This window comes from Columba livia, unplaced genomic scaffold, assembly GCF_036013475.1.
Source record: "Columba livia isolate bColLiv1 breed racing homer unplaced genomic scaffold, bColLiv1.pat.W.v2 Scaffold_153, whole genome shotgun sequence".
Taxonomy (NCBI): Eukaryota; Metazoa; Chordata; class Aves; order Columbiformes; family Columbidae; genus Columba; species Columba livia.
The window spans coordinates 219021-242704 of record NW_027043049.1 but is presented as its reverse complement, the minus strand read 5'-3'; the positions used below and the strand labels follow the sequence as shown (position 1 = coordinate 242704).

The following is a 23684-nucleotide window of genomic DNA, read 5'->3' as shown; positions in this document are numbered from 1 at the left end:
GGTTCTCTCCACCCCAGTTCTCGTTAGGACTTGTGTGAGCTGCTCCTGAGCCCCTGCACACACAGAGCTGCCCCTGGGCAGTGCCAGGAGGTGTGAGCAGGACAGAGCTGAGCACACAGCGGGTGGGACGGGGTCTGTGACACTGACAGGGAGCAGACCCAGGGACAGAGACACAGCTGCAGGCAGCACAGACCTGGGCAGGGAGAAGGAGCTCCTACCAGATATGCCAGGGACGTGATTTAGGAACCCCTCTGCAATCCCCTGCAGTGCAGACACATTTCCCAGTGCAAGCCCTGGTCTCCTCTCCTCCCCAGCAGACCCTCTGCCCCAAACCATGGGGTCCAGGTCACGAGTCTCCACCTCAGCAGCTGGACCTCCAGGTGAAGGGTTCCTGCAACGTGGTACTCAAAAAAGGTGCTAAAAGTACTTGCTCTCCAGTGTCATCATGTGAGTGGCAGCAGCACAGCCGGGTCAGGAGAAGGTTCCACAGCATGCCCGTCTGCCTTTCTGTCCTTGCTTTATTTTCTGGTAGCACTGCAGTGTCCTTCCCCGTTTCTCCACCTGTCCCTGGTACTCTTGCTTTCTGGGGTTGGGGTGGGAGTGTGGGTCAGTTTTTGTTCTGACACCAGTTCAGTGGATCTTGCCTCATGGGTGTGTTCATGGAAACCAGATGCCGAAGCTGCATTTTAAACTGTGATGAACAGTTTTTCTCAATTGGTAGAAAGAGAGAATGAGCGGATACATCCCTCCATCAGGGAGGGGGTTTTCCATGAGAAACAGCCTGTTTATTTTCCTTAGAGAAGACTCCCCTAACTTGTCACTGTCCTTTCCTCCTTGCACAGGTCCTCATGCCCACAGGCAGCCAATGTCCAACAGCAGCTCCATCACCCAGTTCCTCCTCCTGCCGTTCACAGACACACGGGAGCTGCAGCTCTTGCACTTCTGGCTCTTCCTGGGCATCTACCTGGCTGCCCTCCTGGGCAACGGCCTCATCATCACCACCATAGCCTGGGACCAGCACCTCCACACCCCCATGTACTTCTTCCTGCTCAACCTCGCCCTCCTCGACCTTGGCTCTGTCTCCACCATTGTCCCCAAAACCATGGCTAATTCCCTGTGGGATTCCAGGGTCATTTCCTATGCAGGATGTGCTGCGCAGGTCTTCTTTGTATTTTTCTTGCTTAGTGCAGAGTGTTCCCTTCTCACCATCATGTCGTACGACCGCTACGTTGCCATCTGCAAACCCCTGCACTACGGGACCCTCCTGGGCAGCAGAGCTTGTGTCCACATGGCAGCAGCTGCCTGGACCACTGGGTTTCTCAATGCTCTGCTGCACACGGCCAATACATTTTCACTGCCCCTGTGCAAGGGCAATGCCCTGGGCCAGTTCTTCTGTGAAATCCCCCAGATCCTCAAGCTCTCCTGCTCACACTCCTACCTCAGGGAACTTGGGCTTCTTGTGGTCAGTGTCTGTTTAGGATTTGTGTGTTTTGTGTTCATTGTGGTGTCCTATGTGCAGATCTTGAGGGCCGTGCTGAGGATCCCCTCTGAGCAGGGACGGCACAAAGCCTTTTCCACCTGCCTCCCTCACCTGGCCGTGGTCTCCCTGTTTGTCAGCACTATCATATTTGCCTACCTGAAGCCCCCCTCCATCTCCTCCCCATCCCTGGATCTGGTGGTGTCAGTTCTGTACTCGGTGGTTCCTCCAGCAATGAACCCCCTCATCTACAGCATGAGGAACAGGGAACTCAAGGAGTCTATAAGGAAAGTGATTACTGTTCGCTTTTCAAAAGCTGTAATGAAGTGACGTCCTGCTTCTGCATGTCACTTGTACTATAATGCATTACTAGTTCAACCTGAGTTCTGTAGGTTTTGTGGTTTTTTTGTTTGTTTGGTTGGGGTTTTTTTTGTTTTGTTGTTTTTTTTTGTGTGTGTGTGTGTGTTTTTGTTTTTGTTTTGTTTTGTTTTGTTTTTCTCTTTGGTGTTTGTTTTTCTTGGTTGTATTAATGCTATCCACAAGCAAAATTATTTGTCTTCGTATGGCTGTGTCCATATATACCTGTCTGGTGTGTGCCATAGTCTTTGTGTAAATAAGGAGCTGTACTCTCTGTGTGTATAAATGAAATAAAGGACCCCGCACTGACTTTTTTGCCCAGAATCCTCTCTCTGGGATCTCTCGGGCTGCAGGAGCCATGTCTGCGTGCTGAGGGGGAGTGAGCAGGAGCCACCCTGAGCTGGGTCTTCCTCCCACCCTGACCAGTGTGAATCTGCGGACTCACCCCATGGCCCTGGGCACCACAGCCCACTTGCTCTGCGGAGCAGCACCGCCAGGTCGGAGCTGTATGGAGCGTGGGAAGCGGGGCAGGAACAGCTGGCCAGGTCAGCATAGCTCAGGTCTCTTGGGAAAGGGCTCTGTGGGGAGATGGGATGCTCCAGGAGAAGAGTGGGGCCAAATGTCTCATGCTGTCCTGGGGAGCCAGTCTGGACCTGGGTCTGGAGCTTCCTGTGCTGGAGACCCACTCAGCTTGCTGGCTGGATGAACATTCTCACTGTCCTTCATTCTCACTGGTCCCCACTGCTGTGGGACCAGTTCCAGTTCCAGTGTGGCTGCTCTGCCAGCTTGGCTGGGGAGAGGGCAGGGGGGTGGCACAATTCAGGAGGGGGTGGGAGGGCTGAACTGACAAACATCCCAGAGAAGAAGATACCAGTGAACGGCTGAAGTGTGTGAGTGCGCAGGGCTGGCACACAGCGGTGTCCTCTCCCAGCGAGGCCTCCTGGGAGAGCCCTGAAGCACCAGCAGAGCAGGGGCTGGTGTGTGCCCATGTTCATGGGACAACCTGGGGAAACTGGCCCAGGACAGTCACCACAGACCAGCCCCTCATAACCACCTTTTCCTGCACTGGCCCTTCACCCCAGCTGAGAGAGGTTGTTCATCCCTCAACACAAGGACAATGAATGAGTAAGTCAGAAGCCAATGTTTCCACCGTATGGATGAGATATGAGCATGCATATCATGTACATAAGTTGAACTCGACTCAGTACAAACCCCATCAACTATTCCTGCATGTTCCACGAAGGCCTGAATGCAGCACTAGGATGTGCTGCCTTGAACTGAGGTCCCCATGTCCATTCCTCATGACGTGGGACATGAGGATGGCCATGCCTAAGGATCTGGACATGCTGGATCATGGGGCTGAGGCCTATTGTCTGAGGCTTAACAAAGCCAAGTGCTGGGTCCTGCACTTGGGTCACAACAACCCCAGGCAGCGCTAGAGGCTCAGGGAGGAGTGGCTGTAAAGCTGCCTGGTGGAAAGGGATGTGCGGGTGTCGAGCAATAGCTGGCTGAACATGAGCCAGAATGTTTCCAGGTGGCCAAAAAGGCCACCAGCATCCTGGCTTGTATCAAGAATAGTGTGGCCAGCATGACTAGAGAAGTGATCGTGCCACTGCTCTCGGCACTGGTGAGGCCGCACCTTGAATCCTGTGTTCAGGTTTGGGCTCCTCATCTCAAGAAGGACATTGAGGTACTAGAGAGAGTGCAGAGGAGGCGACAAAGCTGCTGAGTTGCTGGAGCACAAGTGTGATGAGGAGCGGCTGAGGGAACTGGTGGGTTTAGCCTGGAGAACAGGAGGCTGATGGGAGACCTTCTCACTGTCCACAACTGCCTGACTGGAGGCTGCAATATGGCGAGTCTTGGCCTCTTCTCCCAAGTAGCAAGTGATAGGACAGGAGGAATTGACCACAATTTGCACCAGGGGAGGTTTAGCTTGGTTATCAGGAAAAAAGTATTTCTCGGAAAGGGTTGTCAGGCATTGGAACAGGCTGCTCAGGGCAGTGGGGGAGTCACCACCCCTGGAGGGGTTTAAAGGTGTTTAGACAAGGTTCTCAGGGACATGGTTTGATGCGAGAGCTGGGCTATGGTTGGACTCAATGATCCCAAGGCTCTCTTCCTATCAGAGTATTCTGTGATTCTATGATTCTGCCTCAGATGAGAGTCCACAAAGCCAACTCAGTTATGGACACCTGGCACAACCCTGACATTTCTGTGTGTGACTCTGGGAACAAACCCCACTGACCCAGTGAGATTCACCTCCGTTGCCCTGTGATTCTGGATTGTGTTTTCAAAATGACAGTGCAATCCAGGAGGTCCTGGCATCCGTCAAACCCATCTTCAAGAAAGGCAGGAAGGAGAATGGGGAGAATCACAGGCTGGTCAGCTTGTCTCTGTCCCTGGGAAGGTGATGGGACAAGTCCTCCTGCAGCCACCTGCAGACACTTGAAGGACAAGAAAGAGACTTGTGAACCAAAATGGGCAGGGGAAAGACAGGCATGTTGTGTGTATGCAATTGTGCCAGGCCTTGGGCATGGTCTCCAGTGGTGTCCTTATATCCCGATTGATGGTGTCTGGGCTGAAGAAGTGGGTGCTTGGTGGGAAGTTCACTGAAACATCAAGCCCAAATATCATCTGCGATGCAGTGTCCTCTGTGCAGTTAGTGTGTCATCCCCCAGTGACCAGCATTTGGGCCAAAACTGCTGAAGGTCTTTATTCTCCCTTCTGCGCTGTGATGGAGATGATGCAAAGCTGAGCGAAGACCTTGAAGAACCTCACCTGGTCACCCTGCTTTGGGAAGGAGAGTGAAGCAAAAAGATGTTCAGGTTCACGAATATCTGCAGAGAAGAAAAAAAAAAAAAAGAGGCAGAAGAGGGGATAGAAATGATGTCAACATAAAAACAACAGTTACTGCCAAGAAAGTTTCTCCACTCAAACATTTAGAGGAAAATACATTTGTTTAATTTGATACAACAAGCATACTATTATCCGGTCAGGCACTGGGCTATGGGTGGGGGGATGGATGGGTTCGGTATTATGAGGTTAGCTGAGTCTCAGACACTCATAATCCAGGCGGAATCATGTGGCTGTGAAGGGGACAGTGGGGTCAGTTCTTTCTCTGGAGGTGACAGCCTAGCAGCAGGGACATGGCTGGGAAAGGGAAAGAACCTCTGCCCAAGTGCCCACAGGTCTTACCCAGGAAGAGAGACGGGTTGTCATGTCCATCCCACCTGAGAACATGGCGGGACATCGGCAGGGACATGGTCGTGTCTGTCAGAGATGCTGAAAGGCCAGCAGCACTCATGGGATTTAGAAGATCATGGCGAGGTGACTTCTCTCTGGTCAGGTAAAAGACCACAAGAAGCCTAACGGGTTGGGTTCCCTGCATGAAGGGCAGTTTATGAGATGGTCGAGCTTGTCTGGATAGTGGGAAGAAGCAGGAAAGAGAAAAAAGAAGTCTACTTGGAAGGTGAGGAATGGATATGAGGAGGAAGAAATGTCACTGGAAGGGCAGTGCTGTGGGGCAAGAGGTGACCCAGAGGGAGCTGGATCAGCCCATGGTTTGTGTGCCAAAGAGCAGCCAGTGAGGGTGCAGACACAGCAGTGAAGGTGCAGAAATGCTGGGCTGAGAGCAGGTGGGGAAGCGAGATTGATGTTTGCAGCCTGCAGGGAAAGAGGCTGGAGGTCATGGCTTCTCTTTTCTGCTTCAGAAAGCAAACCAAGGGGTTTCTCAGCATCAGAGCTGAAGAAAAGACTCAAAGGAGACCTCATGGTGGCTACAGCTTCCTCACAAGGGGAGAAGGAAGGGTAGGTACTGATCTGTTCTCTGTGGTGACTAGTGAAGGAGCCCAATGTAATGGCAGGAATATGTGTCAGGGGAGGTTTAGGTTGGACATGAGGAAAAGGTTCTTACCCCAGAGGTGCTGGACAATGAACAGGCTCCCCAGGGAGGTGTCACAGCCCCAAACTGACAGTGTTCAATAAGAGACTGGACAATGTCCTCAGACACACGGGGTGACCTGTTGGGTGTCCTGTGCAGGGGCAGGAGTTGGACTCCGTGATCCTTTGGGTCCTTCCAACTCAGGACATTCCAATATTCTATGAAATACTAGGTGAAAAGTCCTTGTTTTCATGGTACAAATGAGTTGCAAACATACACATCATGTGCATGTCCAGTGTGTGCGTGTGGTGAGATGAACCCAAGGGAGCACAAATGCCATCAGCTATTTCTTGGGGTGCCATAAAGGTCCGTGGGACAGAGATGGTGTTCAGGGGTCTCTTCCAACCTGTGTTATTGCAGGATTCCATGAATCCTTTCCTTGCAGAGCTCTTTCACGTCAGAATAGACAGAGGAAGAAGGAAAAAAGGCAGAAGCAGAGATGTAAAATGCCCCAGACTAAATACAGAAGCTCCTCTGAGGAACGTTTCTCCACTCAAACCCTTGATAGGAAATCTATCAGATACATTTGATGAAAGCAGCTTAGTTTGATCTGCTCACACACTGGACCACAAGGAGGGTGATGGTGGGTACGATGCCGTGGGGTCATTTGTGTCTCAGGAACTCATAGTCCAGTAGGAACCAATGGCTGTGGAGGGGACTGTGAGGTCACTTCTGCCTCTGCAGGGGATTGGCCAACAGCAGGAACAGGGCCGGGAAAGGACTGTGAGGTCACATACACGAGACAAGCAATCAGGCCCAATCAGCATGGCTGGATGAAAGGCAGGTCCTGCTTGACCACCCTGATCTCTTCTGTGACAAGGTGACCGGCTGAGCAGATGAGGGAAAGTCTGTCGTGGGGAGTGAATCCGCCACACAGGCTGTGGGTGTTGTGTCCTTAGACTGCAGTAAAGCCTTTGACACCGTGTCCCACAGCATCTCCTGGAGAAGCTGCAGCTCATGGCCTGGATGGTGTATGTGTGATGGAGGGCTGGACCAAAAGAATTGTGGTGAACAGAGCCAAATCCAGTTGGCGTCCGGTCACAAGTGGTGTCCCCAGGGCTCAGTACTTAACTCAGTTCTATTTAAGCTTTATCAATGATGTGGATGAGGGAATTGCGTGCACCCTCATTAAGTTTGCAGATGACACCAGGTTGGGTGGGAGTGTTGATCTCCTGGAGGGTGGGCAGGCCATGCAGAGGGATCTGGACCCGCTGGATCATTGGGCTGAGGCCATTTGTATGAGGTTTGACCAGACCAAGGGCTGGGTGCTGCACTTGGGTCACAACAATCCCAGGCTCAGGGAAGAGTGGCTGGAACATTGCCTGGTGGAAAGGGATCAGGGGGTGTTGATCGACAGCAGCTTAACATGAGCCTGTGTGTGCCCAGATGGCCAAAAGAGCCACCAGCATCCTGGCTTGTATCAGGAATGCTGTGGCCAGCAGGACTAGCGTGATTGTGCCACTGCTCTCAGCGCTGATGAGGTGGCATCTTGAATCCTGTGTTTAGTGTTAGGCCCTTCATCATAAGAAGGACATTGAGGCACCAGAGAGAGTGCAGAGGAGGCAACGAAGCTGCTCAGTGTCTGGAGCACAAGTGTGATGAGGAGCGGCTGAGGGAACTGGTGGGTTCAGCTGGAGGAGGCTGAGGGGAGACCTTCTCGCTGTCCACAACTGCCTGAAAGGAGGTTGAACATGGAGGGGGTTGGTCTCTTCTCCCAAGTAGCAAGTGATAGGACAAGAGGAAATGGCCTCAAATTGTGCCAGGGAAGGTTCAGATTGGATATTAGGAAAAAAATTCTTCCTGGAAAGGGTTGTCAGGCATTGGAACAGGCTGCCCAGGGCAGTGGTGGAGTCACCATTCCTGCAGGGGTTTATAAGATGTTTAGACGAGGTTCTTAGGGACACGGTTTTGTTCTAGATTTAGGTGGTGGTTGGACTCAATGCTCCTGATGGTCTCTTCCAACTGAAATAATTCTATGATTCTCTATTATCAACTGGAATATTCTTTTATCACATCTTCTAAGTGCTCTTCACATATCTGCCTCTTCACCTACAGTCCTGAAACTTATCTAATTAGATGCACAAGTGTTGAATACTAATTGTAAATGAGGAAAGCACCATCGCTCTATCAGTCTGGTCTGATACCCGCCAGTCCCAGGCAAACACCTCAGGTACACGGGGTCTCTTGAGGTTTGCACTGGGTGCTTATAGTGAGACCATGGAGCTCAGCCCGAAAACCTGAGAACTCCCTACAAACTTAAAAACCAAACCCAACCAAATTAAACCAAAGCAACAACAACAACAAGAACAAGAAACCCACACTTTTTTAATCAGATTAAATAATTAAATATTTCGAATAAAATGTCTGCGGAATTTCTATCCTGCCAAAATATGAATTTTCAGAATGTGTACGGACTGTGGGAGATGAAACGTTGGCCTTTCCCTGTGCTTGCAGTGCCAGAGCTCTGTCTATCACTACGTGTATTTAATCCCCTGAACATCCAGGACTTTCCACCTGTCCTTACCCAGCTCCCCGTGTCTGAACTCATCTCTTCAGAAGCCTGTCTGGACATTTGCACTTTCCATCGCTCCCCAGAGGTTCTTCACCTCTCACTCTTGGCTCATTCAGAGCCTCTCAGCTCTCACTCTGCTTTGAGCTTCAGGCAGGTCAAGTCTTTCAGCAGTTGCTCTCCTACTCCCTACAGGCAACTCTTCAATTATGGCAATGGACCTCGCTGGACACTACTTAATTTAACCACAGAACTGAGAAACATCATTAAGTTCTATTGTGTTTTCTTTTTTTTTCTCCTTTTCTGTTTCCTCTAATTAAAAATTCCCCGGTGCCTGTTTACATCCAGTTCTCTAAGGAAACATGAAGCAATTCCTGCAAAGAAGCTGTAACAATCAGTGCAAACTTCAGTGCAAATCTGATGTAAAGAAATGTGCTGGAGATCCCAGGGGCCAATGAGCAGAACAGGGAGTCTGGGGAGCTGTTTATAGACTTTCTGCTAACAGTTTGAGGAGAGAAACATTCTTCACAGAACTGCTCTGTTTATTTGACACCTTTGAGGTCTCCTCCTCTGCCTGTATTTTTATTTTCTTGTTCCTCCACCTCTTCCTTCTTCCAAAACCTTTCCAAGGGAAAGATTCCTGGAATCACAGAGCAACTCAGGTGTGAACATCATCTTGTCTCACTGTCCTGCTCAGGGCAGGGTGACCCAGGTGAGGTTGTCCAAGGCCTCTGCCCAGCTTTGCACCATCCACTATGGAGCTAAGGTTCACTGTGTCACATCATACAGGGGGAGAATAGAGACGTTCAACAGTGTTGGCCCAAGTGCTGGTCCTTGAGGGATCCCACTGGTAACTGTCTCTGTGGGCACTTTGTACCACTGGTGACGTTTGGGCTTCATCGTCCAGCCAACTTCTTACCCAGCATCCACTTCTTTACCCTTGGAGCACCAATCACATTATAAGGACACCACAGGAAACCATGTCTGACACCTCGTGAAATTCCATGTGCACAACGTGCCTTTGTTTCCCTGCCCATTTGGGTTCAGCAATCCCTTCCTTTTTTTCCAAGTGCCTGGACATGGCTGCAGGAAGACTTGTCTTATTTCCTTCCCAGGGACAGAGGTAGGCTCACTAGCCCGTAATTCTCCCAGTTCTCATTCCTGCCCTTCTTGAAGACTGGTTTGACAACTGCCTTTTCCAAGGACCTGAGTACCTCTCTGGTTGCTCTGACACAGTTGAGACCACAATCCAGACTCACGGGTAAGGACAACATAGCAGACAGGAGCATGTGAGATTGGTCTGTCTGGGCCAGTGAGGTTTGTTCTGGAGTCACACACAGAAATGTCAGTGTCTGTCAGGTGTCCACATCTGAGCTGGCCTCATGGGCTCCTTATGCACCCAGGGATGTTCAGAGACAGAGTCTGTCCCTTTTACACACAGCGGCAGGAGTCACAGTGTCCCTCTGGCCTCCTGTTGCCACTCGCAAAGGACGGGAGACACCTCAGCCCTGTGGTGTGTCACCTGCTCTGCACTCATCTGATGTGTTGCACGTCACGAGGAATGGACACAGGAACATTGGTTAAAGGAAGCACGTGCCAGTGCTGCATTCAAACAGTTTCCATGCAATGTTATTCCTAATGAGAAATGACCTCGAGAGCCTGTCTGTCCCAAAGGCCATCATGGAAGACCAGGAATAGCTGATGGTGTTTGTTTTGACTCAAGTTCATGTCAACTCCTGTACCTGTTCTGCATGCTCACGTCCCATCTGTACAATGCGAACATGGATTTCTGACCTAGTCATTCAGTGTAACTCCATGGAGGGACAAAGACCTCTGATCTGGGGTGAGAGGCCAGTGCTGGAAATGATGGCTGTGAGGGGCCAGTCCATGGTGATTGACCTGGGGCTCCTTCCATGGGGTGTCCAGTGCACAGGGGCACAGCCCAGCCCCTGCTCTGCTGGTCCTGCAGGTCTCTGGCAGGAGCCTGGCTGTGAGAGGACACTGCTGTGTGCCAGCCCTGCACACACGCACTGTTCAGCTGCACACTGATGTTTCATCTGTGGCCACTTTTACAGGAATAAGCTTGAGAGAAACTTTGCAAGAAGATATAAACCATCATGCACCACCCAAAGAAGATCACTTTTCCTTGTGCAAGTACTGTTACTGAGGCCAGCTCTGTCACAGCAGTGCCCATTGCCTGTCCCTGCCTGCGCCCACAGCACTGACACACAGCAGGACGGTGACCAAGCTGCCAGAGCACTCAGGCCTTGCACCAACACCAGGGATGAGAAGGAGAGTGTGGGAGTGGAACCAGAACAGCTCTGGAAGAACAAGCGCTGCTGCTCCCTGGCAGGGCTGCCATGCCAGAGCTGTTTTCCCCTCCACCCACACACAGGAACTGTCCCTGCAGCTCCAAAAAGCCTTTGCAGGAAGGATATAGTGAAAAACAAGTCACTAAAGAGCCCTTTATTCTTTTTAGAGACAAGGAGAGCACTGCTGCTCATTTAAGCAGCCAACATTTATAAAAGAAAAGCCAGCAGTGGATTAGAAATGGGATGACAACATTATCACGATAAGAAAACAACCAACACCACCAGAAAATCCAGTTGACAGGCTGGGCTTGTAATTAGCTACATTAAAACTCCTGTATAGAAGAAGATGGCCAGTTTATTGCTTCAGAAAACAGAGGGATATGAGTTTGCACAGTGCATCCTTGAGCTCCTGGTTCCTCATGCTGTAGATGAGGGGGTTCACTGCTGGAGGCACCACTGAGTACAGAACAGACACCACCAGGTCCAGGGATGGAGAGGAAATGGATGAGGGTTTCAGGTTGGCAAAAATGGCAGTGCTGATGAACAGGGAGACCACGGCCAGGTGAGGGAGGCAGGTGGAAAAGGCTTTGTGCCGTCCCTGCTCAGAGGGGATCCTCAGCACGGCCCTCAAGATCTGCACATAGGACACCACAATGAACACAAAACACACAAATGCTAAACAGACACTGACCACAATAAGGCCAAGTTCCCTGAGGTAGGAGTGTGAGCAGGAGAGCTTGAGGATCTGGGGGATTTCACAGAAGAACTGGCCCAGGGCATTGCCCTTGCACAGGGGCAGTGAAAATGTATTGGCCGTGTGCAGCAGAGCATTGAGAAACCCAGTGGCCCAGGCAGCTGCTGCCATGTGGACACAAGCTCTGCTGCCCAGGAGGGTCCCGTAGTGCAGGGGTTTGCAGATGGCAATGTAGCGGTCGTAGGACATGACTGTGAGGAGACAATACTCTGCTGTGATCAAGAAGAGAAACAAAAAGAGCTGTGTCGCACATCCCAAGTATGAGATGGCCCTGGAATCCCAGAGGGAATTGGCCATAGACTTGGGGACAATGGTGGAGATGCAGCCCAGGTCGAGGAGGGCGAGGTTGAGCAGGAAGAAGTACATGGGGGTGTGGAGGTGCTGGTCCCAGGCTATGGTGGTGATGATGAGGCCGTTGCCCAGGAGGGCAGCCAGGTAGATGCCCAGGAAGAGCCAGAAGTGCAAGAGCTGCAGCTCCCGTGTGTCTGTGAACGGCAGGAGGAGGAACTGGGTGGTGGAGCTGCTGTTGGACATTTGCTTTTCCTGAGCACGGGGCGCTGTCATGAGAAAAAATAAACACATTGAGAATCCAGGGCAGTTCTCTGACAAAAATCAAACCCACTCCCATAGACCCTCCCCTGTCACATGCAGACACTCTTTTGTTTTTCTAGGAGTACCTTTTTCAGCACTGTGGCTGCAGCCCTGCTTGGGGCTGGAAAATATGCAACCAAGAGTAGGGCCTCTGCCTATGGGCCGTCGATAAGTCAGTCCAGCTCTGCAGAAGTGGGGCCACAGGAACGGTGGGGACTGTCCTGGTTCTGCTAACACAGAAGGGCTGTCAGCACTTGCTTTCCCATTCATAAGGAACAGAGGTGGTGAAGGCAGCTAAGGAGTTCCACGTTTTTTTACACCTCCCCCCATATTCACTGCAGAGTGTTGTTGGGTGTCAGAAACCCTCAGCATTTCTGCTGCACTCAGGGAGAACAGAGCGAGTCCCGCGAGACCAGAGGATGCCTGTGGGTCAGTGCATAGTGAGAGCAGCTGCTCTGTCCCTCTGTCTTGCTCCAGCTGCCCTGGGCTGGCACCTTTCTGAGATGGAGCCTGATCACACTCCCATGTTACCCTGAAAAGCCACCAGGCACTGCTGAGAGCAGAGGGATCCACCTCAGACCATGACAGGTCTCACCCTTTCCGAAGGTCTGAGCACCCAACGTTTAGCCCAAGAAACACATGGCTCATTCCCCAGCCCCACAGACTGCATTGCCCACAGCCCACAGGTCAGAGCAAAGCTGGGACACGTGTGCCCATGGACACACCTGCAGGAAAGGACCCACAAGATCAGGCTGTGACTCTGCAGCTGAAACTGCCATCCCCAGAGAGCCTGACAGCAAGAACAAGATCCCAACAGCAGTGACCCAGAGCAGGGGAGCAAGAAGGAGAATGCGGTGAGGGTGGGTGTGAGAGAGGCCAGGGCAGAGGCAGCCGGGCACTCAGACAGCGTCACCCTTCCCCAGCTGTGCAGCCACCTCCCAGACACCAACACTGCCGGGCAGCTGCTCTCAGCCCCTGTGCTCTGCAGAGGAACTGGAGCTCTGGCTGCACAGGAGCTGCTTCATGCCTTGGAGCCCCCGGCCCTGAGGGCAGAGGCTTTGCTGGGTGGAACAGGAGGCCAGGGGGCTGCTCACAGGAGGGATCTGCACTGCAGGGGGTCACAGGCACTTTTCTCTCTTCTCCCTCCCATAACCATTCCGGGTTTGGTTTCCTCTCATTTCTGATCATTTCCCTGCTGCCTGGATATTCCCCCCCTGGGAGGTGTTTCCCTGTCCATGTCTCTTCCCTGTCAGTGCTCACAGACCATCCCACCCTCTGTGCCCTCCCCCTGGCCCTACAGATCCTGCCTGTTCACAGGGCACTGCCTGGGGGCATCTTCCTGTTTGCAGGCTGGAAAACGGGACAGGTCAGACTAAGGCTGACGGGTCCAGCCAAGGTGATGCAGGTGCTGTGCACAGGCAGAGGGGTGGGGAAGGGATGTCATGAGCCTTCTGGCAGATGTACTGATCACTCACAATTGCAGTTCAGGAGTCTCAGTGACTTGTTTAAGCATGAGAGCTCATTTTCATTTTATCCTTTCCTGTAGCCCCCACCCCTTGAGAGAGGAAACTGAAAAGACAGGCTCAGGAAAGCTCCTTATCTGTCTGGTAATCCTTGCATTGATCCTTTCATTGGGGCATCCACTTGGAAACATGCCAGGGGCGATCTGGAGCTGTGAGCAGTGCTGACCCACACAGCACCCTCTCCACAGCATGACCCTGTCTTACCAGTTCTTGCTCCTTCCCCCCCCAGTTTCTCCCCACAGCACTGTGGGGATCAACCCGGGCAGGCTGAGCGCTGACCCTGGCAGGAGGCAGAGTCCCTGCCCGGCACAGCCCTGGGGTGCAGGGACCCTGCTCTGCAGGACAGCCCTGGGCACCCCTGCCTGTGCAAACAGCTTCACACACCTGGAGTCATCCTCAGCAGGAGGCAGCTGCCATGTGTTATTGCTCTGATGGTATAAGGAGGAAATCCCTGATCTGCTGCAGGTCCTCCTTATCTATAGAAGAAAGTGTCTAATATTTTTACTTACGTACCTCGTTTAATATACCAGCGTTAGGAAATTCCACCATAATCTACAAATGCAATAACGTGCAGCCACCGACTTACTGTCTGTGAAGATTTCTCTCCTAGTGAACTCACAGCAATCCTCCCCCCACATTGCCTTTCCCCTCTCTGTGCCTGGCTCCTGTGCCCTCGGTGCTGCAGGCAGAGCCCTCAGCCCTGCTGCGTGTGCAGAGGAGCTGCTCCTGGGCAGAGCTGTCTCTCTGCAGCGCTGCCGCTGCCATGAGCTCCCTGTGTCCCAGGAGCCCAGCCCAGCTCAGCAGCACAGGAGCAGCCCATGATGTCCCTTTCTCTGTCCCCTCTGGGCTCCTCCAGGTGTCCCTCAGGCTCCAGGGGCACATCCTTTGAGACAACCTCAAGTAATCAGTATTGTTAGTTGTGTCTGCTCTGCAGAGATACTTCTTGCCAGCATTGTATTCTTGCTAGTAAAAAATATATTGGTATGAGAATATTCCAGGTGTGGTCTCCCCAGGGCAGAGCAGAGGGGCAGGAGAACCCCTCTGAGCTACTGACCACCCCCTTCTAACCCCCCCAGGTCCCATTGGCTTCCTGGCCACAAGGGCCCAGTGCTGGCTCATGGTCATCCTGCTGTCCCCAGGACCCCCAGGTCCCTTTCCCCTACACTGCTTTCCAACAGGTCCTTACCCAACTTACACTGGAACCTGGGGTTCTTCTTGCCCAGATGTAGGACTCTACACTTGCCCTTGTTCTATTTCATTACATTTTCCCTGCCCAGCTCTCCAGCCTGTCCAGGTCTCTGATGGCAGCACAGCTTCCAGTGTCACCCACTCCTCCCAGCTTGGTGTCACCAGCAAACTTGCTGACAGTCACTCTGTTCCCTCATCCAAGTCACTGATGAATTTATTGAATAGTACTGGCCCCAGCACTGCCCCCTGAGGCACTGCACTGGATCCAGGCCTCAACTGGACTCTGCCCCGCTGACCACGACCCTCTGGCTTCTTCCCTTCATTAACCCCTCCAGTGCTCCCAGTACCCCCCAACTAACCTTTCCAGTGCTCCCAGCAGCCCCCATTGTTCCCAGTAATCCTCCAAGAACTTCCAGTTCACCCCCAGTGCTCCTACTAACTGTCCTTGTGCTTCCAGCAGGCCCCCACAGTGCTCCCTGTAACCATGTTGTGTTCCCATTAACCCCCCACTAATCGTCCTACTGTTTCCAGTAATCCTCCCAGTAAACCTCCCAGTGCTCCCAGCAATCCCCCCCAGTGCTCGCAGTGAGCCCCAGCAACCCCCTCATTTCTCCCAGTAATCCCCCGCTAGCCCTTCTAGTGATCCCAGTAACCACAGATTGCCCTCTGCAACCCCCACTGTCCTCAGTAATGCCTCCCAGTGCTCCCAGTAACCCCCCACTAACCCCTCCAGTGCTCCCAGCAACTCCCATTCTTCCCAGTAATCCTCCAAAAATTCCCAGTAAACCCTCAGTGCTCCCAATAACCCTCCCAGTGCTCCCAGCAACCACCTAGTGCTCCCAGTAAACACCCATCAGCTGGAATGTTCCCAGTAACCCCCACAATGTTCCCAATAACCCCGCACTAAACCTTCTAATGTTCCCAGTTACACTCCCAATAACCCTCCCAGTAAAGCCCCAGCAACCCCCAATGTTCCCAGTAATCCTGCAAGAACTCCCAGTAAACCCCCAGTGCTCCCAGTAACCCTCCCAGTGTTCCCAGAAACCCTGCACTAATAAACCGACTGTTCCCAGTAACCTTCCCAGTGCTCCCAGTAACCACCTAGTGCTCCCAGTAACTCCCCAGCAACCCCCAGTGTTCCCAGACACCTCCCCAGACCACCCAGTGGACCCCACTAACCCCTCCAGTGCTCACAGCAACCCCCAATGTTCCCAGTAATCCTGCAAGGACTCCCAGAAAACCCCCAGTGATCCCAGTAGTACTCCCAGTGCTCCCAGTAACCACCTAGTACTCCCAGTAACCCTCAGGCAACCCCACATGCTCCCAGTAACCCTCCCAGTATTCCCAGTACTCCCAGTAGCCCCCAACTAATATTTCCAGTGCTCCCAGCAGCCCCCATTGTTCCCAGTAATCCTCCAAGAACTCCCAGTTAACTCCCAGTGCATGAGTACGCAGTACTCCCAGCATGAGTACGTAGTAACCCCCACTATCCTGTCCAGTGATCCCAGCAACCCCCATTGTTCCCAGAAAACCTCCAAGAAGTCCCAGTAAACCCCCAGTGCTCCCAGTAAACCTCCCAGTGCTCCCAACACTCCCCCACAAATATCCATCCTGGGGCCCTGGGCAGCATCCTCTGGGCACTGTGGGGCAGGGGCAGGGTCGGTTGTACACGAGTGGGTCAGCTCTCCACTCGGGTGGGGAGAGCTGCTGGGTGAAGCTGCTGGCCTGGCTCGCACAAGCCAGACAAGACCTTTGCTGGTTATCAGCATCAATGCATCCAGTCTTTCCTGTCACTGAATCCTAGAATCACAAAGTAGTTGGAGTTGGAAGTGACATTCACAGCCCGTCTGGTCCAACTCCCCTCGGCCATCAGGGACATCTTCAGCAGCTCAGGTTGCTCAGAGCCCTGTCCAGCCTGGCCTGGGATGTCTCCAGGATGGTTCATCCACCCCCTCTCTGGGAAGCCTGTCCCAGTGTTTTACCACCCTCGGTATAAAAAATCTCTTCCTCATTTCATTCCTTGACTCTCCCCTCTTCTAGTTTAAACCATCACCCCTTGTCCTGTCGCGACAGCCCCTGCTCTAAAGTCTGTCCCCATTGTTCTTATCGGCCCCTTTTCGGTCCAGAAAGGCTGCAATAAGGTCTCCCAGGAGCCTCTCTTCTCCAGCTGAACACCCCAACTCTTCAACAGGCAAACTCATGACATTTTAATTTTTTAATACACTGGTGTCAGAAAAATATGAGCACATCTTTTTCTATAGCATTTTATGTAGCATCTATAGTCCCCCGTAGAGCCCAAATGTCACCAGTGGTAAAAGTGCCCACAGAGCCAGTTACCAGTGGGATCCCTCAGGGACCAGCACTTGGGCCAACACTGTTGAACGTCTCTATTCTCCCCCTGTATGATGTGACACAGTGAACCTTCAGCTCCTTAGTGGATGGTGCAAAGCTGGGCAGAGGCCTTGGACAACCTCACCTGGGTCACCCTGCCCTGAGCAGGACAGTGAGACAAGATGGTGTTCAAACCTGAGTTGCTCTGTGATTCCAGGAATCTTTCCCTTGGAAAGGTTTTGGAAGAAGGAAGAGGTGGAGGAACAAGAAAATAAAAATACAGGCAGAGGAGGAGACCTCAAAGGTGTCAAATAAACAGAGCAGTTCTGTGAAGAATGTTTCTCTGCTCAAACTGTTAGCAGGAAATCTATAACCAGCTCCCCAAACTCCCTGTTCTGCTCATTGGCCCCTGGGGTTTACAGCACATTTCTTTACATCAGATTCTGCACTGAAGTTTGCACTGATTGTTACAGCTTCTTCGCAGGATTGCTTCATGTTTCCTTAGAGAACTGGATGTAAACAGGCACCGGGGAATTTTTAATTAGAGGAAACAAAAAGGAAAAAGAAAAAAAAAACACAATAGAACTTAATGATGTTTCTCAGTTCTGTGGTTAAATTAAGTAGTTTCCAGCGAGTACCATTGCCATAGTTGAAGAGTTGCCTGTAGGGAGTAGGAGAGCAACCGCTGAAAGACTTGACCTGCCTGAAGCTCAAAGCAGAGTAAGAGCTGAGAGGCTCTGAATGAGCCAAGAGTGAGAGGTGAAGAACCTCTGGGGAGCGATGGAAAGTGCAAATGTCCAGACAGGCTTCTGAAGAGATGAGTTCAGACACAGGGAGCTGGGTAAGGACAGGTGGAAACTCCTGGATGTGCAGGGGATTAAATACACGTAGTGATAGACAGAGTTCTGGCACTGCAAGCACAGGGAAAGGCCAACGTTTCATCTCCCACAGTCCGTACACATTCTGAAAATTCATATTTTGGCAGGATAGAAATTCCACAGAAATTTTATTGGAAATATTGAATTATTTAATCTGATTTTAAAAGTGTTGGTTTCTTGTTGTTGTTGTTGCTTTGGTTTAATTTGGTTGGGTTTGGTTTTCAGTTTTGAGGGGAGTTCTCAGGTTTTCGGGCTGAGCTCCATGGTCTCACTATAAGCACCCAGTGCAAACCTCAAGGAGAGACCCCCGTGTACCTGAGGTGTTTGCCTGGGACTGGCGGGTATCAGACCAGACTGATAAAGCGATGGTGCTTTCCTCATTTACAATTAGTATTCAATACTTGTGCATCTAATTAGATAAGTTTCAGGAGTGTAGGTGAAGAGGCAGATATGTGAAGAGCACTTAGAAGATGTGATAGAAGAATATTCCAGTTGATAATAGAGAATCATAGAATTATTTCAGTTGGAAGAGACCCTCAGGACCATTGAGTCCAACCACAACCTAAATCTAGAACTAAACCGTGTCCCTAAGAACCTCGTCTAAACATCTTATAAACCCCTGCAGGAATGGTGACTCCACCACTGCCCTGAGCTGCCTGTTCCAATGCCTGACAACCCTTTCCAGGAAGAATTTTTTTCCTAATATCCAATCTGAACCTTCCCTGGCACAATTTGAGGCCATTTCCTCTTGTCCTATCACTTGCTACTTGGGAGAAGAGACCAACCCCCTCCATGTTCAACCTCCTTTCAGGCAGTTGTGGACAGCGAGAAGGTCTCCCCTCAGCCTCCTCCAGCTGAACCCACCAGTTCCCTCACCTGCTCCTCATCACACTTGTGCTCCAGCCCCTCAGCAGCTTTGTCGCCTCCTCTGCACTCTCTCTAGTGCCTCAATGTCCTTCTTATGATGAAGAGCCCAAACCTGAACACAGGATTCAAGATGCGACCTCATCAGCACTGAGAACAGTGGCACAATCACGCTACTCCTGCTGGCCACACCAATCCTGATACAAGCCAGGATGCTGGTGGCTCTTTTGGCCATCTGGGCACACACAGGCTCATGTTCAGCTGCTGTCAATCAACACCCCCTGATCCCTTTCCACCAGGCAATTTTCCAGCCACTCTTCCCTGAGCCTGGGGTTGTTGTGACCCAAGTGCAGGACCCGGCACTTGGTCTGGTCAAACCTCATACAAATGGCCTCAGCCCAATGATCCAGCGGGTCCAGATCCCCCTGCATGGCCTTCCCACCCTCCAGCAGATCAACACTCCTACCCAACTTGGCGTCATCTGCAAACTTAATAAGGGTACACTCGATGCCCTCATCCACATCATTGATAAAGCTTAAATAGAACTGAGTCAAATACTGAGCCCTGGGGACACCACTTGTGACCGGATGCCAACTGGATTTGGCTCTGTTCACCACAATTCTATTGGTCTAGCCCTCCATCGCACATACACCCATCCAGGCCACGAGCTGCAGCTTCTCCAGTAGATGCTGTGGGACACGGTGTCAAAGGCTTTACTGCAGTCTAAGGACACAACACCCACAGCCCGTGTGGCGGATTCACTCCCCACGACAGACTTTCCCTCATCTGCTCAGCCGGTCACCTTGTCACAGAAGAGATCAGGGTGGTCAAGCAGGACCTGCCTTTCATCCAGCCATGCTGATTGGGCCCGATTGCTCGTCTCGTCTGTGTGACCTCACAGTCCTTTCCCAGCCATGTTCCTGCTGTTGGCCAATCCCCTGCAGAGGCAGAAGTGACCTCACAGTCCCCTCCACAGCCATTGGCTTCCTACTGGACTATGAGTTCCTGAGACACAAGTGACCACACGGCATCGTACCCACCATCACCCTCCTTGTGGTCCAGTGTGTGAGTAGATCAAACTGAGCTGCTTTCATCAAATGTATCCAATAGATTTCCTATCAAGGGTTTGAGTGGAGAAACGTTCCTCAGAGGAGCTGCTGTTTTTACTCTGAGGCATTTTATATCTCTGCTTCTGCACCTAATTTTCTTCTTCTTCTTTCTCTGTCTTTTCTGATATGAAAAGCTCTCCAAGGAAAAGATTCATGGAATCCTACAATAACCCATGTTGGAAGAGACCCCTGAACACCATGTCTGTCCCACTGACCTTTATGGCACCCCAAGGAATAGCTGATGGCATTTGTGCTCCCTTGGGTTCATCTCACCACATGCACACAGTGGACATGCACATGATGTGTATGTTTACAGCTCATTTGCACAATGAAAACATGGACGTTTGACCTAGTATTTCATAGAATCAATGAATGTCCTGAGTTGGAAGGGATCTACAAGGATCATGGAGTCCAACTCCTGTCCCTGCACAGGACACCCCACAGGTCACCCCGTGTGTCTGAGGACGTTGTCCAGTCTCTTCTTGAACACTGTCAGGTTGGGGCCGTGACACCTCCCTGGGGAGCCTGTTCAGTGTCCAGCACCTCCTGGGGAAGAACCTTTTCTTCATGTCCAACTGACCATTCACTGGCACATCTTCCTGCCATTCACTTGGGTTCCTTTACTGGTCACCACAGAGAAGAGATCAGTACCTTCCCTTCCTTCTCCAGACATAGAACTGACCCCACTGTCCCCTTCACAGCCACACGCTTCTGACTGGATTATGAGTGCCTGAGGCACAACTGACCTCATAATACCACACCCGTCCATCCCCCTCCTTAGCACCCAGGACCTCACCAGACTGAAGCATGTTCTATACTTTCCTACACCTGCCCCTCTTCCCACAGGCTGTAGACACCCATCTCGCTTCCTCACCTTGTTCAAATTTGTCAAATATATTTTCTACTAACACTGTGAGTGAAAAGCGCTCCTCACTGGGACTCCTGTACTTCCGTTAACACCTTCCATATCTCTTCTTCTGCCTTACTTTTTTTTTTTTTTTTTTTTCCTATTCCTCTACCTGTTCTCTCTCCTGAAACCTCTCCAAGGAAAAATTCTGTCAAATCACAAAATAACTCAGGTTTGCAGAGAGCCCTTGTCTCACTCATCTTGTCTCACTCTCCTGCTGGGTGAACCAGGTGAGGCTGCTCAAGGCCTCCACCCAGGTTTGCATCATCCTCAAGGCACTTAAAGTGCTGTCTCTTATATCTTGGAAAGGGAGAATAAAGACGTTCAACAGTGTTGTCCAAGTGCTGGTCACTGAGGGATGACACCAGTAACTGGCTGCATGGAGGACTTTGTACTACTCATGACATTTGTGCCGGATGGTTCAGCCAACTTCCCACCCAGCACCTGCTTTTTGAGCCCCATCAGCACCACTCTGGCCAGAAGGAGACCATGTCTGAGCCTTGCAAATGCCCTGTACACAACATGCCTTTCTTTCCCCTGTCCATTTGGGTTCAGCAATCCCTTCCTTGTCACTCACATTCCTGGAAATGGCTGCAGGAGGACGTGTCCCATCCCCTTCCCAGGGAGGGAGGAAGGGTGGCCAGCCTGTAGTTATCCCAATTCCTATTCCTGCTCTTCTTGAAGATGGGTTTGAGGTCTGCGTTTCCTTAGGACCCCGAAACCATTCTGGTTTCTAGGGCAGTTTTGAGATCACAATCTGGAATCACAAGAAAGGGTGACAGAGCAGACAGGAGCACTTGCAATGATCCTGTTCAAGGCAGCTGAGACGAATCTCACTGATCCAGTGGGGTTTGTTCCTGGAGTCACACACAGAAATGCCAGGGTTCCATCAGGCATCCATATCTGAGTTGGTCTCAGGACTCCTTCTGCACTCAGGGATGCTCAGAGACAGAGTCTGTCCCTTTTACACACAGAGGCAGGAGTCACTGTGGCCTCCTGTTGCCACTCCCAAAGGACGGGACACATCTTAGCCCTGTGGTGTGTCACCTGCTCTGCACTCATCCAGCGTCACGAGGAATGGACACAGGGAGCTCAGTTAAAGGAAGCACAACCCAGGGTGATTTCCCACAGGTTGTTCCTCCCAATATGAAGTGATCTCAAGACCTCGTCTGTCTCACAGGCCTTCACGGAATGGAAAAGAATAATTGATGGTGTTTGTGCTCACTCGTGTTCATGTCACCTTACGTACATGATGTGCATGCTCACATCTCATCTGTACAAGGCAAACATGGACAGCTGACCTGCTCATTCAGTGTCCGTCCATGGAGAGAAAACAGCCTCTGTGGGTGAAAGGCCAGTCCTGGAAATGGTGGTTGTGAGGGGCCAGTCCATGGTGATTGACCTGGGGCTCCTTCTATGGGGTGTCCAGTGCACAGGGGCACAGCCCAGCCCCTGCTCTGCTGCTCCTGCAGGTCTCTGGCAGGAGCCTGGCTGTGAGAGGACACTGCTGTGTGCCAGCCCTGCACACACACACTGCTCAGCTGTATAATGAGGTTTCTTATATAGGTCACTTTCTTGGGCATGTTCTTGAGAGAATCTTTGTAAGAAGAACTAAACCTTCAGGTTCTGTCCTGACCAGATCACCTTTCTATCTGGAAAGGCTGTTGTGAGGCCAGTTCTGTCACAGCACTGCCCATTGCCTGTCCCTGCCTGCGCTCACAGCACTGACACACAGCAGGACGGTGACCAAGCTGCCAGAGCACTCAGGCGTTGCACCAACACCAGGGATGAGAAGGAGAGTGTGGGAGTGGAACGAGAACAGCTCTGGAAGAACAAGCGCTGCTGCTCCCTGGCAGAGCTACCAGGATGGACTCTTTTCCCTTCCACCCATGCACACAGGACCTGTCCCTGCAGCTCCAAACAAGCCTTGGAGGAAGAATATCAGTGAAAAAAAAATCACTGCAGAGCCCTTTATTTTGTTTAAATACACAGAGAGCATGGGTCCATATTTATACGCCCAGTGGGTTTGAAAAAAAGCTGACAATGAATTAGAAAGGGGATGACAAAAATATCATGATGTATTAAAAAATAAACACCACCAACACACACACACACACAAGTCTGGGCCTCTAATGAGTTACATTATAACTGTTATTTGTTAAAGAGAAGATGATGAACACTTTATTATTTTTCAAATGCATCCCTCCATTAGTTTCCTCAGGGCATCCTTGAGCTCCCTGTTTCTCATGCTGTAGATGAGGGGGTTCAAGGTTGGAGGTATCAGCGAGTATAGAACAGACACCAGCAGGTCCAAGGACGGGGAAGAGATGGATGGGGGCTTCAGGTAGGCAAAAAAAGAGGTGCTGGCAAACAGAGAGATGACAGCCAGGTGAGGGAGGCAGGTGGAAAAGGCTTTGTGCCGTCCCTGCTCAGAGGGGATCCTCAGCACGGCCCTCAAGATCTGCACATAGGACACCACGATGAAAATGCAGCACATAAAAGCCAAACAGGCACTGACTACAATAAGCCCAAGTTCCCTGAGGTAGGAGTGTGAGCAGGAGAGCTTGAGGATCTGGGGGATTTCACAGAAGAACTGGCCCAGGGCATTGCCCTTGCACAGGGGCAGTGAAAATGTATTGGCCGTGTGCAGCAGAGCATTGAGAAACCCAGTGGCCCAGGCAGCTGCTGCCATGTGGACACAAGCTCTGCTGCCCAGGAGGGTCCCGTAGTGCAGGGGTTTGCAGATGGCAACGTAGCAGTCGTAGGACATGACTGTGAGCATAGAATACTCTGCTGTGATCAAGAAGAGAAACAAAAAGAGCTGTGTCGCACATCCCAAGTATGAGATGGCCCTGGAATCCCAGAGGGAATTGTCCATGGACTTGGGGACAATGGTGGAGATGGCACCCAGGTCAATGACGGCGAGGTTGAGCAGGAAGAAGTACAT

The 23684-nt window shown here is 51.5% G+C and overlaps 3 protein-coding genes across 3 annotated transcripts; 1 reads left to right on the top strand and 2 right to left on the bottom strand.

Moving 5' to 3' along the window:
* The first annotated feature begins 865 nt into the window (after positions 1 to 865).
* On the top strand, positions 866 to 1850 carry LOC135577836 (olfactory receptor 14J1-like). Its single transcript, XM_065047953.1, has one exon. It carries the CDS (start codon positions 866 to 868, stop codon positions 1805 to 1807), a length of 942 nt encoding a protein of 313 aa, XP_064904025.1. The 3' UTR covers positions 1808 to 1850.
* A 9097-nt stretch (positions 1851 to 10947) lies between these two features.
* On the bottom strand, positions 10948 to 11880 carry LOC102089075 (olfactory receptor 14A16-like). The gene has a single exon (XM_065047958.1). It carries the CDS (start codon positions 11878 to 11880, stop codon positions 10948 to 10950), a length of 933 nt encoding a protein of 310 aa, XP_064904030.1.
* Positions 11881 to 22928: 11048 nt separating this feature from the next.
* Positions 22929 to 23684, bottom strand: LOC135577841 (olfactory receptor 14J1-like). Its single transcript, XM_065047957.1, has 2 exons — positions 23442 to 23684; positions 22929 to 23309 (listed from the first exon to the last, which is right to left on the bottom strand). The coding sequence occupies exons 1-2, from the start codon at positions 23682 to 23684 to the stop codon at positions 22929 to 22931; spliced, it is 624 nt and encodes a 207-aa protein (XP_064904029.1).

Excerpts from the sequence above, each read along its gene's own strand:
- LOC102089075 (XM_065047958.1), bottom strand. The coding sequence starts at position 11,880 with ATGTCCAACAGCAGCTCCACCACCCAGTTCCTCCTCCTGCCGTTCACA.
- LOC135577841 (XM_065047957.1), bottom strand. The coding sequence starts at position 23,684 with ATGTACTTCTTCCTGCTCAACCTCGCCGTCATTGACCTGGGTGCCATC. Across the intron at positions 23,310-23,441 it reads GGACCCTCCTGGGCAGCAGA|ATCCTCAAGCTCTCCTGCTC; the intron begins GCTTGTGTCCAC and ends GAAATCCCCCAG.
- LOC135577836 (XM_065047953.1), top strand. The coding sequence starts at position 866 with ATGTCCAACAGCAGCTCCATCACCCAGTTCCTCCTCCTGCCGTTCACA.